General features: G+C 41.3%; 1 protein-coding gene across 1 annotated transcript in view; it reads left to right on the top strand.

The window, feature by feature from the left end:
* The window catches only part of eya4 (EYA transcriptional coactivator and phosphatase 4), a 255,425-nt gene that overhangs the window by 129,679 nt on the left and 111,820 nt on the right, over positions 1-13,926 (top strand). Inside the window, exons 5-7 of the mRNA XM_048596526.1 lie at positions 1,237-1,379; positions 1,539-1,661; positions 6,608-6,690. Of these exons, the coding sequence (XP_048452483.1) occupies positions 1,237-1,379; positions 1,539-1,661; positions 6,608-6,690 (349 nt within the window). The remainder of the gene's footprint in view (positions 1-1,236; positions 1,380-1,538; positions 1,662-6,607; positions 6,691-13,926) is intronic.

Raw genomic sequence — 13,926 nt, 5'->3', positions numbered from 1 at the left:
ATATCTTTTGTTATCCAGGGTTCCCGAATCTTGCCATTCTTATCTTTCATTCTCTCAGGAACGTGCTGGTCCTGAACGCTGATCACACTCGGCCTTTAGAAGACTCCCACATGTCAGATATGAATTTCCCCGAAACAGCCGCCCCAATCTAATTTCTCCAGTTCCTACCAAACACTGTTATAATTAGCCTTCACCCAATTTAGTGCTTTCACCCAAGGATCAGCCTTACCCTTATCCATAGCTATCTTAAAACTTATGGAATTATGATCACTGTTCCCAAAATGCACCCGCACTGAAACTGCAATAACCTGGCCGGGCTCATTCCCCAGTAACAAGGTCCAGTGTGGCCCCTTTCCCAGTTGGGCAATCTCCATGTTGTTTCAAGAAACCCACCTGGATACACCTAACAAATTCACTCCCATTTAAGCCCCTGACATGATAATGTTCCCAATCTATATTGGGCAACTTAAAATCATCCACTACAATAACCCTCTTTCTATAGTCTGCTGACATATCTGTTGCTCTATCTCCCACAGGATATCATGGTACCACTGATCTGTCTGTTGCTGATACTTTCCCCAAGTGGCAACCCCCCTGCCACAACAATATCCAACATGGTGTACCTATGTGAGAGGGAAATAGCCATAGGGGACTCCCATTCTGCCTGCCAGCCCCTCTTGGCAGTCACCTATCTACCGGCTGAACCTTTGTTGTGACCACATCCCTGAAACTCTTACCTATAAAACTTCCAGCCTCCTGCAAGCTCCTTACTGAGTCCAGCTGATCCATGTGACATTGTTGCCAGGGACATTTCATTTCCACCTGATGTCGCAAGTCTCACAGGAGGAGTAGACCACTACACTAACTGCTACTTCTACCCACCTAGTAACAATTAGATTAAAAGAAAAGGAAAGACCTTACCTTGCATTACTTTTATGCTGCTCACACTTCTCAGCAAAACCCAACACTCACCAAAGCCTGCACTTTGATCTCACCAGCGCCACTTTGACCTCACAGACCCTCTCCCGCTAAAGCTTGCATCCCCTTTATATGCTGGAATTATAAGATTGGCAATGATGCTTTTCCCAAATAACTGACATCACCCATAATACCGTAGAAATTTTCCAGAGGGGAAAAAAAGACTCAATGTCACTGTTTGGCTCTGTAATGTGGGTATAAGCTTGTCTTTTCTCTCTTTGTAATGCGCAGCTTGACTTAGCTTTCTCTTCTCCATAGGCCATACCCACACATTCTTTCCACACCAGCAGTACAGTCAATGACAGCTTATGCTGGACAAACCCAGTATTCAGGAATGCAGCAGCCAGCAGTCTATGCTGCGTATTCTCAAACAGGCCAGCACTATGGATTGCCCGCTTATGGTAAGGCACTTCTATGAGACTATATCAGATTAATTATTAGTACAGCGGTTATTTTGTTTAGTCAGTTGTCTAAATGCAAACCAAAGAGATTTAAGCTTCAATTCAGAAGCAATGTTGGAAAATGTCAAATTTAAACCAGTTTGTGTGAACTCTTATCAGGAATTAAGACAGAAGGAGGACTTCCGCAAGCACAGTCTGCATTGCAAACAGGATGCCTTAGCTACAGTCCAGGATTTGCTGCACCCCAACCAGGCCAGACAGCATATTCCTATCAGATGCAAGGTTAGTGCGGTATCGTTCTCTCCCCTCTGTCTGCCTACCAACCAGTTCAGTTTTGATTTTTGTGATCCTATTCTTATTCTGGATGGCGAAATGTTAATTCTTAACGAGTATTTCAAGCTTTCAAAACAATTATGCAAAGACTTGAAATAATCTTACATTTACAAAGCTGCTGCACAAGTCTGATAACTTTGAAATACTTCAATCTAAATATTACAATCAGAAAACATTTAAAACTCTGTGGATATTTCTTCAAACTACAGTGAAGCTGATGTACCTGACCATTGGCCCGGAAAATCCTTGACTGCAGAGGTCAAGAAAATAACAGGTTTCCTGGACCTTTGCTCCCTTTATTGTTCTGCCAGGAGGCATTGTGCTAGGTTCCAGAGAACTGAGCAAATTTAAAAAGTATGTGACAGACATTTTATTCCTTCACCCAGCAGAGCTTGTGTCTCTCAGCTACAGATCCCCAGGAGGTTAAGGCTGTGACTCAGTCATGTTGAAACTCAGTCAGTTTATTATGATTTGGGCACACTCCTTCTTTACAGTTCCCAGGATAAAGAGAGAGCCAACAAAATCAATTCTTTGAGTTTTGCTAAAAAAAAGACTGGATTGAAATTTTTATCTTGCACACATCGGGACATTTGAGGAGAAACCAATATTTGTACTGCAGAAGAGTAGAGTGTTGATTGGTTGGCAAATGGACAAGCATTTCTGTGGAGAATACACCAGCTAAGTGATGATTGACAGTTAACTGCCAAGCTTTGTTTAACTTTTAAACTCTGTTAGGTAGACTCTGTTTGGTCAGGGCATTTCTGTTTGACAAATTGGCCAGCAGTGGCTGTCACCTATTCTGTTGAGTTAAAACAGGCATACTGCATGTACAAAATAAAAACCGAAAGAACTGCGGATGCTGTAAATCAGGAACAAAACAAAGTTGCTGGAAAAGCTCAGCAGGTCTGACAGCATCTGTGAAGGAGAAAACTGAGTTAACATTTTGGGTCTAGTGACCCTTCCTCAGATTTTGTTTTTGTTGATACTGCATGTACAATTTATTTTTGTCTGCGACAAACAGGGCTCTGTGCATGAACATATGTAGCTTCTTATACATGCAAGTGCACCACACTGCGAGACTGATTGACAATTTTAAACTTGCTGTCAGCGTAATTCCTCACACGTTCAACTATATTATTCAACTAATATTGTCCAATTGCAGAATGACATCGAATGTTATATACGGTGTTACAAGTTTCGCAGCATATGCTAGTTGGGAATGGGCAATACCTTGCCTATTGCAAGCAGCCAAAGGGACATGCTGTTTGACACAATCCGCAAGTCTTTAGGATGCATGGCCTTGTTGCTAGCATCACACCAGCAGTGAAATTCATATCGCACATTACTAATTTGTCTCATAAAATATTTTTTGGCTTGAAGGCAGCATTTTGGTAATGGAAAACACCACTTGTGTTGCTACTGTATAGTAGCAGTTTGAAACAGCAAGTTTCATCAGCATTCGGCATTAATTGTTGCGTTTGCAATGGCAAAACCTCTCCCAATCAGAGTTCCTGTTGCCAATCCATCAGCACTCCCCTTACATCAGTCTAAATGTTGTTTTCCCTTGAATTTGTATTCTTGCAAAATGTCCTGCTGAGTACAAAACAAAAAGCGATGGTAAAATATCTTTTTTTAGCAATGCTGCACTTCTGTTCTTCAAACTATTTTAAATCATTCTTTTGTCTTTACATTAACAAATTTAAAAATGGATATCATTAATGTTTGCTCAGTAACATATAGTTTTGTGCTACATCCAAAGCCTTAACATTTATACGTGCTCTAAAATCTCAGGAGCATAACAAAGCTAATTATAGATTGAACGCAAGCCTCATATAGGCAATGGCAAGGTTTGGGTCCATTGCCCAATTTTATGCCCAATTGATTTTGATGGAGTTTAAGACCAGGCAGGATGTAAACCGAGCATCCAACCTGAACTCATCCATCTTTCAGTGTTAAGAATGGGGGTGGCCAAGCTCGATGTAGATTAGAGTCCATCAAAGTTATGACTGTCCTGATCAGATCATTGTTCAGTGCATGTTGCGCAAACTCACAAATAGACTAAGGACCACCATTTTTGGACATGAGAAGTTCTGGTCTACCTCAAATTAAATGAAAAAGGCATTTGAAAAATGTGAAGAATAGATTAAGTGTGCCATGTTGCTACTGTTCAATGGCAATGCAAGTGACATTATCTACTAAGACGTTATTGCCGCCAGTCCAATAGGATGTTCTACCTACCACACAAGTGAGCAATGACATGTATGAATTTCAGTGCTATTGTAATGCTAGCTATAGAGGCTGTACGTCCCAATGATTGCCTGATTGAATCAGACATCATCTTCCTCAAGCTGTTTTTAATATTTAGAATACAGGCTATGCCCAGACAATATATGGGGGAGGTGACAGCCTAATAGTATTGAAGTGTTACTCCAGAGACCCAAGTAATGTTCTGGGTGACTAGGTTCGAATCCTGCCACAGCAGATGGTGGACAAAAACAAAGTTGCTGGAAAAGCTCAGCAGGTCTGGTAGCATCTGTGAAGGAAAAAACAGCGTTACCGTTTCGGGTCTGGTGATCCTTCCTCAGAACTGAACAGCAGATGGTGGAATTTGAATTCAATGGGAAAAAGAAATCTGGAACTAAGAGTCAAATGATGACCATGAACCCATCATTGATTGTTTGGAAAAACATATCTGGTTCACTAGAGTCCTTTAGGGAAGGAAAATGCCATACTTACCTGGTCTGGCCTACATGCAACCCAGACCCACAGCAATGTAGTTAACTCTGGGCAATAAATGCTGGCCTAGCCAGCAAAGCCCTCTTTCTGTGAATGAATAAACAAAAACCCAAATCAAAAGGTCTATTTTTAAATCTGATTCAGCAATTAAGCAGCACTTAGTGAATCATCCTGAATCAGCTAAAATTCCCAACATTCCCTCGAAGACATGTGGTGCCTCCAACAGTGATGCCATTTCCAGTATTGACTTCAGGTCAATTTTCCAACTAATCAGCACTCATTTTCTTCTGTCATATAAATTGTTGTGATTGTTTGAAATTTGGCATTCTTGCATTAGTCCTGATGAGTGCAAAATGAAGATCTTCGACAACATTATCTCTTCCCTTCAAAATTTCTAAACTAAGTACTTTCAGATGCATTACTGTGTTCAATTCCAATTATCAGTAGAATATCTAGCTAAAAGCATATTTCGCTGTCTGTGTGAACTTTCAACATGGTCAAATTTGAGCTGGAACTTCCTTGGAGTTGCTTCAGGTTCCTGCTGTAAATTCACTGGAAATTTCATTTACATAACAATGTAAAGTTGCCATAGTCCTACCAGACTATAGGGTTGTTCTCTCATTAGAGAGAGATGACTGGTCTAACTTGAAGATCACTAGACCTCAGGCAAGGAGAGAAGTTCAGAAGGAGAATCTTGCATGACAACCTCAGACAGTGCTGGAATTGATCCAACGATGTTGGCATCCATCTTCATTGCACACCAACTTTCCAGCCAACTGAGCTAACTGACCCCCAAAATATAGGAGCAGCAACAATGCAAGAGCTACTGCAAGGACATTCTGAAGAATGTTTTATGTGATCAATTTGTCAAGTTTCTCAATTACAAACCTATTTTCCACAAAATCGTATTTTACTCAAGTTTAAAATGGTGTAAATGCAGAGATAAACATAAGGTTTAGTTGTAAACGTGTTAATAGAAGAAAAAAAAAGTATTCCTTTTTAAAAACATTGTCAGTATCTTCAGAAGCGCAATGGAAACCCCCCAAAGCAGAAATCCCAAGATTTCCAACTGTTCATCTTAAAAACTTTGGATTTCCGTCTAATGCAATCTGATGGGACTTTTTCCGCAATGTTTATTCTCTGGCACACCTAAACTGTTCAACAGTTGTATGACAAAAAGAGCAGCTATTGTAGTTCCACATCTCAAATGTAGATCAACAAGGTTTTAATTGCAAACTGAAAAATTTAAAACAGTAGTTAAATCTCTTGACTATAGAAAAATCAAAAATAAGTAAATGTAATGAGCTTCCACATTATTAAAAGTTAATTTTCTGTGCCAGTGAGGCACTTTATCACAAATATTTCAGCTAAGCACAGCAGCCCTAAAGGTTGTTCTCAACTAAGTACCATGTGGCCAGAGCCATTTAAAATTTTTAAAAGTAATACGCATTGAAAAAGCTGGCTTTCCCCACAATGTAATTTTACAGGGATCATTGCTTGTCACTTGAATGGATGAGCCATAACATTTTCTAGCATGTGTTGTGGGTATCTGTTGGGTTAACTAGAGCAATATCACAATGTTGCACATGTTTGAATACAGAATTTTCCAGCAAATTACCACTGTAGTGAAGGAACTGGGAAACTAAGCGAACAGCTTCTTGACTTGTAGTCTTCTACATATGTGCAGATACTGGAAGTTGCTGTCTAATTTATCCTTTATTCCCCACACCATTGTTCTGATTAAACCAGACCATCATCTTATCATCTTCTGAGGAAGGGTCACCGGACCCGAAACGTTAACTGTTTTTTCCTTCACAGATGCTGCCAGACTTGCTGAGCTTTTCCAACAACTTTGTTTTTGTTCCTGATTTACAACATCCACAGTTCTTCCGGTCTTGTCATCTTTGTCATGTATCAATTTGACTGCATCTTACGTTCCTTTTGTAATCTGTTTACTTATCACAGCAATGGCTTAATGACAAATGTTAGTTTATTGCTGTCATTGGAAATAGTGAATACCTTACTGCAGTCAAGGATTGCATCTAGCACCAGTTATAATACATGTGCTTTATTTTTGTCATCTGCATCTGCAATTTTTACTGTGATGCTTATTTTGAGACATATGAAATTTCTAAATGTACTGTTTCTTTTGACTTCAGGATCTAGTTTCACGCCATCTCCTGGTATTTATGCAAGCAGCAACTCTGTTTCCAATTCAACAAGCTTCAACAGTTCCCATCAGGTATAAATCCCAATTCTATTCTCTTTCCCTGGTGACAGAAAATGCACTTGTTCCTGAACCATGGGTGTTGTACGGCTTCCATGACTACACATTTATGTCAGTTGTGAACTTGCTAGCCTTAGATAACATAGTTCAGCCTGCTCGCAACCTCCTCAGCACCATATACATATGTTTGTACAAATGCAGTCCCAAAAGGGAGCAGTGGGTAACAATCAGAAAAAGGATTGCCATCAAATTTATTTCCTCAAATCTGGAGATGATTGATGAATAATAACAGTGTGGAGCAGGAAAGTTGATGTTTTGGGACCAAAGTATCAACTTTCCTGCTCCTCTGATGCTGCCTGGCCTGCTGTGTCCCTTCAGCACCAACCTCTGACTCCAGCATCTGCCGTTCTTGCTATCTCTGATGAATTATAACATTCCCATTGCTACCATTGTCTGAGAGTCGCTAACGCAAATCTCTTTCCAGGATTTACAAATTATGCTTCAGTTTCTCAAAGTAAATAGCTCAAAAGAAATGTTGCAACTTTAAAAGAAGGTGTTTTCAAATCTTATTTAACTAGATTTGAAAGTGAATTTTGAATTTATTTAAATTGCATAATTCTTTGATTGAATTTTAATTGATCTTTACTCCCACCCATTTCTTTGACTCCATTGTGACCACAACCTGTTTTCCAAAGCTGAATTCATTACTTATGCCGAGGCTCCCAATTTGCTCCTAACTTGCTTTCCCATCTGCCTTTGTATTGTCAGTGAACTTGGCTACAATGCACTGTCTCTTTTTCCAAGTCATTAATATTGACTGGATCATGAATTTTTGAGACGCAAGCATTGATCTCCATGGCACACCATTATTTAAAATTTGCTAACTTATACCAATTCTCCACCTGGAATTTTACACTGCATGCACACATCCCACGCTCACCCCTCTCCGAGAGAGCAGACTGGCAGGGGTAACATAAAGTTTGGTGAAATGGCAGGCTCACATTTCCATCGCCTACCCACTTCTGCACATATTTCACCAGCAACAGAGTAATGTCAAACCCATCCACCAACCTTTGGGCCAGTTGTGGTCTTTATGTGGCCAATTATTGGTTCCCATTGTGCCTTAAATTTTACCAGCAGTGGAATTGGCTACTTTATGAATGTCGATTTTCCACTTGAACTGGTATTCCTTCAAATTGGCATTATGAGTGCAAGTTGAAAAGATTTGATAAAATGTGTTATTTTTCAGCAATACTCAAGTTCCTTACTAAAAACAACTATTTATAATAAATTTATCTAACATGCTTTCCCTTTCAAAATGCTAACTGTACTTGATTGTATTAAAAACTTCTAAATATCCTGCTTCTGCTTCCTTAACAATAGATTTCAGCAGTTTACCAATGATAACTACTTGATTGACTGATTACAGTTTCCCTACTTTCTTGAATAGCCCATGAGTAGACTTGCCACCATCCAATGTTTTCCATAGTAGATTTATTATCACTGCCTTAATATCTGCTACCAAACAATCCCTGGCAGTCTCTGGGGTCCAGGGCAACTGATGCAGAATGGAGGTAGTTTACCTCTGCTCAAGGGGAAACAGGTCTTCCCTTTCCACTCTATCCAAACCCTTTATTATTTGGTGCACCTTGAATAAGCCACCTCTCAGCCTCTCCTGTTCTAAGGAAAACAGTCCGAGCCCATCCAATCTTTTCTCATGCTTGCAATTTTTAAGCGATGGAGACACTCTTGTAAATCTCCCCTGTCCTTCCTGTGACCGTAAGACCTTAACATATTGGAGCAGCATTAGGTCATTTGGCCCATTGAGTCTGCACTGCTGTTCGATTATGGCTGATATGTAACTCAAACCCTGATCCCGTTACCAATCAAGAACCTATCCATCTCCGTTTTAAATACACTCAATGACTTGTCCTCCAAAGTCCTCTGCCACAACAAGTTCCACAGATTAACCACCCTCTGGCTGAAGAAATTCCTCCTCACCTCAGCTCTAAAGCATCATCCCTTCACTCTGAAGCTGTGCCTGTGGGTCCTAGTTTTTCCTACCAATGGAATCATCTTCTCCACATCCACTCTATCCAGGCCTCTCAGTATTCTGCAAGTTTAAATCAGATCCCTCCTCACCCTTCTAATCTACATAGAGTACAGACCTCAACCGTTCCCCGTATGACAAGCCCTTCATCCCTAGAATCATTCTTGTAAACCTCAACTGGACCCCCTCCAAGGCTAGCACATCCTTCATTTGATACAAGGCCCAAAACTACTCACAATATTCCTAAGCCTGCATGTTAATCCAAAGAAAATCCTGAACTAGGACTCCAAAGTACTTTTGTGGTTTAGATTTCTGAAGTCCTTTCCCCCCTTAGAAAATAGACCATGTCTCTAATCTTCCTACCAAAGTGCATGGCCTCACATTTTTCCTACATTGTATTCCAACTGCCACTTCTTTGCCCACTCTCCTTACCTATCCAAGTTCTTCTGCAGCCTCCCTGCCTTTTCAACACAAGCTGGCCCTCCACCTATCTTTGTGTCATCTGCCAAGTTAGCAACAATGCCCTCAGTTCCTTTGTCTAGATTGTTAATGTATAATGTGAATAGTTGTGGTCCCAATGCAGACCCTGCAGAACTCCACTAGTCACAGGTTGCCATCCTGAAAAAGATCCCTTTATCCTTACTCTTTGCCTTCTGCCAGTCAACCAATCCTCTATCGATGCCAGTATCTTGCCCCTAACACCATTTGCTCTTACCTTATTTAGCAGCTTTCTGTGTCAAAGGCCTTCTGGAAATCCAGATACTTTACATCCACTGGCTTTCTTTTGTCTGACTTGCCTCATTATCTCTTCAAAGAATTCTAATAGATTTGTCAGGCTTGACCTCCCCTTGACAAAGCCGTGTGAACTTTGCCATATTTTACCATGTACTTCCAAATACTTCTCAATCTCATCCTTAATAATGGATTCTAAAATCTAACCAATAACTGAGGTCAGGCTAAATGGCCAATAGCTTCCAATGTTCTGCCTACCTCCCTTCTTAAACAGCGGTCTTACATTAGTAACTAACCAGCGTCTTATATAGTTCCAGCATTACATCCCTGCTCTTGTATCACCCAATGAAGAAAAGTATCCAATCTATCTTCTTTATCTACCTGTCCTGACATCATCAGGGTCCAGTGGACATGCACTCCATGTGCTCCAAGTTCTTCTTCCCCTACCTCTCTCAATACTCTCCTGTTCATTGTGTATTCTGTTGCTTTTGTTTTGTCTTTCTGAAATGCATAACCTCACATTTCTTTGGATTGAATTCTATTTGCTACTTATTTTCTCACTCAGCCAAACTATCAATATCTCCTGACAGCCAATAGTCATCGTCTTCACTGTCCATTCGTGTAATAATCGTCATCACGATTCACCATCCAATTTTTGTGTGGTCCACCGATCTCCTAATCATATTTCCTAATTCTCATTAGAAGAGTGTACGATTGGGTTTAATTGTTTTGAATATTATTAATTAGTATATCTAGTGTTCTGTTTATCTTCTAATTTTTCACTAATCCCTTCAGTTCTGATATAATGACAGATACTGAGGTAAGCTTTGGTCCTTCTGTCCTGAGTTAAAGTGACCATTTATAGCTGGGAGTTTGGCCTTTTTAACCATTGATGTCATGGAGGAGCCTGATCATTGTCAAATGCATGTGCATGTATCTTCCGAAAAGGTTCCAAGAGATATAAAAATCAGAAGTACAAAAACTGACAAACTTTTAATACATTCACAGGAGTCTAGGCATCTCTGGCAAGGCCAGCATCCTTCCTTAATTGTCCTTAAGAACATGGTGGTGAATCATTGCAAACCATGAGATGAAAGCACTCTTACAGTGCTGATAGGGTGAGAGTTCCAGGACTTTGACCCAGTTCCAATGAATGAACAACAATATAATTCCGAATCAGGGAAGGAACTTTGGAGTTGCTGGTCCTCTGATCTTCCTGCTAGCCTTGTTCTTCAAGGTGGTAAAGGTCATGGGTAGTAAAGGTCTTGGGCTGTCCTGGGAGGCTTAGCAAGTTTCTGCAATGCATATTGTTATGGTACCCATTCTATCACTGTGCATCAGTGCTGGAAGTAATGAAGATTTAAGGCAGTACCTGGATTATCAATCAAGCTGTTGCTTTATCCCAGGTGGTAATGAATTTCTCAGGTGGTGTTCGGGCTGCACTCACCTGGCAAAAGGTGATGCATATTTCTGACTTGTGCCTTGCAGCTGGTGGGAAGAGCTTGGGGAGTCAGATGAGTAAATTACTTAAGAAGTTTTTTCATTTAAGGGATTGGGCGTCACTGGCATTTATTGCACATCTCTAGTTGCTCTTGAAAAGTTGGTGGTGAGCTGCCTTCTTGAACTGCTGAAGTTCATTCACTGTAAATAGATCCACAATGCCATTATGGAGGGAGTTCCAGAATTTTGACCCAGTGACACTGCAGGAACAGGCAATACATTTCCAAGTCTGGATGGTGAGTGGCTTGGAGGAAAACTTGCAGATGATGGTGTTCCCATGTGTCTGCAACCCTTGTCCTTCTAGATGTTGTGGCCTTGGGTCCAGTAGGTGCTATGTAAGGATCTTTGGTGAATTTCTAAAGTGCATCTTGTAAATGGTACACACTACCGCTACTGAATGACATTGGTGGAGAGAGCTAATATTTGTGGATGTCATGCTGATCAAGATATCCAAATTCTGACCTGCTCCTAACAACAGTATTTCTCTAGTTAGTCCAGTTAAGTTTCTGATCACCAGTAAACCCCAGCAATTTTTAATTTTTTCACTTGTGGAATGTGGGACATGGGCGTCACTGGCTGGCCAGCATTTATTGTTCATTCCTAGTTCCCCTTGAGAAGGTAGTGGTGAGCAGCCTTCTTGAACCGCTGCAGTCCATGTGCTGTAGGTAGGTGGTGGGGATTCAGAGATGGTAATGTCATTGAACATCATACAATCATAGGACTGTTTTTCACTCTCAACCAATGGATTTGAAGATGGTGGGCTGTCTAAAATTCAGTAGCTGGCATTCCTGCCAACTCCCTACCTGTCTGAAATTCCACAAGGAGATGATGGATGTATTGGACAGCCCACCCATTCTGGGAACTGTTGAACTATTAAAGTGGCCAATTATTAGTCACTAAAGGTACTCTTCCCACCCCTACTGTGTATTATGCAATGGCTGGGGGAGGCACAAGCTAGGTAGAATGCTCAGTAGTTTTCTCGAACTCAGACCGCCAACACCTCACGAAGGCCCCCAATTCCTCCTGGGCAGGTGATGGCCTAGTGGTATTATCGCTGGACTGTTAATCCAGAGACCCCCACATAACATTCTGGGGACCTGGGTTTGAATCCCATCACGGCAGATCGTGGAATTTGAATTTGATAAATATCTAGAATTAAGAATCTAATGATGACCGTGAATCCACTGCTGATTGTCAGAAAAACCCACCTGGTTCACTAACATCCTTTCAGGAAGGAAACTGCCATCCTTACCTGGTCTGGCTTACATGTGACTCCAGACCCACAGCAATGTGGTCGACTCTTAACTGCCCTCTGGGCAAATAGGGATGGGCAGTAAATGCTGCCTAGCCAGCAACACTGAATAAAGAAAAAAGAATAAAGAAATAAAGAAAAAAAAATTTGCAGAATTAACTAGATACGTCGGCACTATGGGACTGCCTGTAACAGCCAGTAGTGGTCACTAGTTCATTCTGATACTGTCTGCTGGAACTAAAGAGCTACTGAACTTCTGATAGGCTAGCAACTGTCTTTGGGCTGGACAACCTCCCATGAAAGGTATGGAAGTCTTGCCTTAAAGCCATTGACAATACTCGCAGCATTCAACTGTCATGGAGCAAACTTCGCAATTGTGGGTGGGTTCCACCCTGACATTTTTATGAAAGGTGTATTTGGACTGTGGTAGCCTGAAAAACCCAGCACAGAGAGTCATTTACAATATAAGAAGAGACCATTTAGCCCATTAAATCCATGTTTGATTGTGGTTAAATTGCCTCAATGGAGATTATCTTTCCTGGCACTTATATGGCACAAATGTTACTTGACATGTGTCATCCTGGCCTTAATGTTGACAACATCTTGCTTCATCTAGGCACGGGCTGCTTCAGTATTGAAGAAGCTGTGAATGCTTCAGAATATTGTGCAGTCATCAGCTAAGAAATTGTAAAAGTTTTTCCATGCAGAATGAGGCCAATTGGCCCTTTGCATTTGCACCAGCAAAAAAAACAGTCACCCAGCCTAATCTCATTTTCCCACACATGGTGACACAAAATCATTGTAAAGATCCCCACTTCTGACTTTATGATGGAAGGAAGATCATTGATGAAGCCACTGATATGACTGGGACTAGGATATGGTCCTTAGGAACTCCTACAGTGATGTCCTGGGGTTGATGATTGATTTCCAGTAACCACAAACACCTTTCTTTGTGCTCAGCACCACCCTAGCCTGTGGAAATCCTGATTCGCATTGACATCAGTTTTCCTAGGGTTCCTCATGCTACACTCAAACAAATATTTCCTTGCTATCAAGGCCAGTCACTCTCAGCTCAACTCCAGAACTCCAGCTCTTTCGCCCATGCTTGAATAAAGGCCAAATGGTGGAATGCATCTATGAGCAGATTAGTTCAGAACTTTTTCAAGGGTGGCACGATGGCTCAGTGGTCAGCACGGCTGCCTCACAGCGCCAGGTTTGATTCCACCCTCAGGCGACTGTCTGTATGGAACTTGCACATTCTCCCTGTGTCTGCATGCTCTGGTTTCTGGCCACAGTCCAAAGATGTGCAGGTTAGGTGGGTTGGCCATGGGAAATTGCCCATAGTGCCCAGGGATATGTAGGTTAGGTGGATTAGACATTAGAAATGCAGGATTACAGGGATAGGATACAGGGTTGGGTCTGGGTGGGATGCTCTTTGGAGGGTCAGTGTGGACTTGATGGGCCAAAAGGCCTGCTTCTGCTCTGTAGTGATTCTGTGATGCTGTGGATGTCATGGCAGCACTGTTGACAACCCCTTCCATCACTTTGCAGATACCTGAGAGCAGGCTGATGGAGTAGTAATTGGTCAGATTGAATCTGCCCTGCCATTATTTGGACATGATATACCTGCCCGGGGCAATATTCTACTTTGTCAGGTAGATACCAGGGTTATTCCTGTATTGGATCTTTCAGGCCCATTCCACACCCTCTCAGTTTA

This window comes from Rhincodon typus, chromosome 5 (assembly GCF_021869965.1).
Source record: "Rhincodon typus isolate 14 chromosome 5, sRhiTyp1.1, whole genome shotgun sequence".
Lineage (NCBI taxonomy): Eukaryota > Metazoa > Chordata > Chondrichthyes > Orectolobiformes > Rhincodontidae > Rhincodon > Rhincodon typus.
Note: the sequence above shows the minus strand (reverse complement) of the source record. Positions and strands in the feature narration are given on the sequence as shown.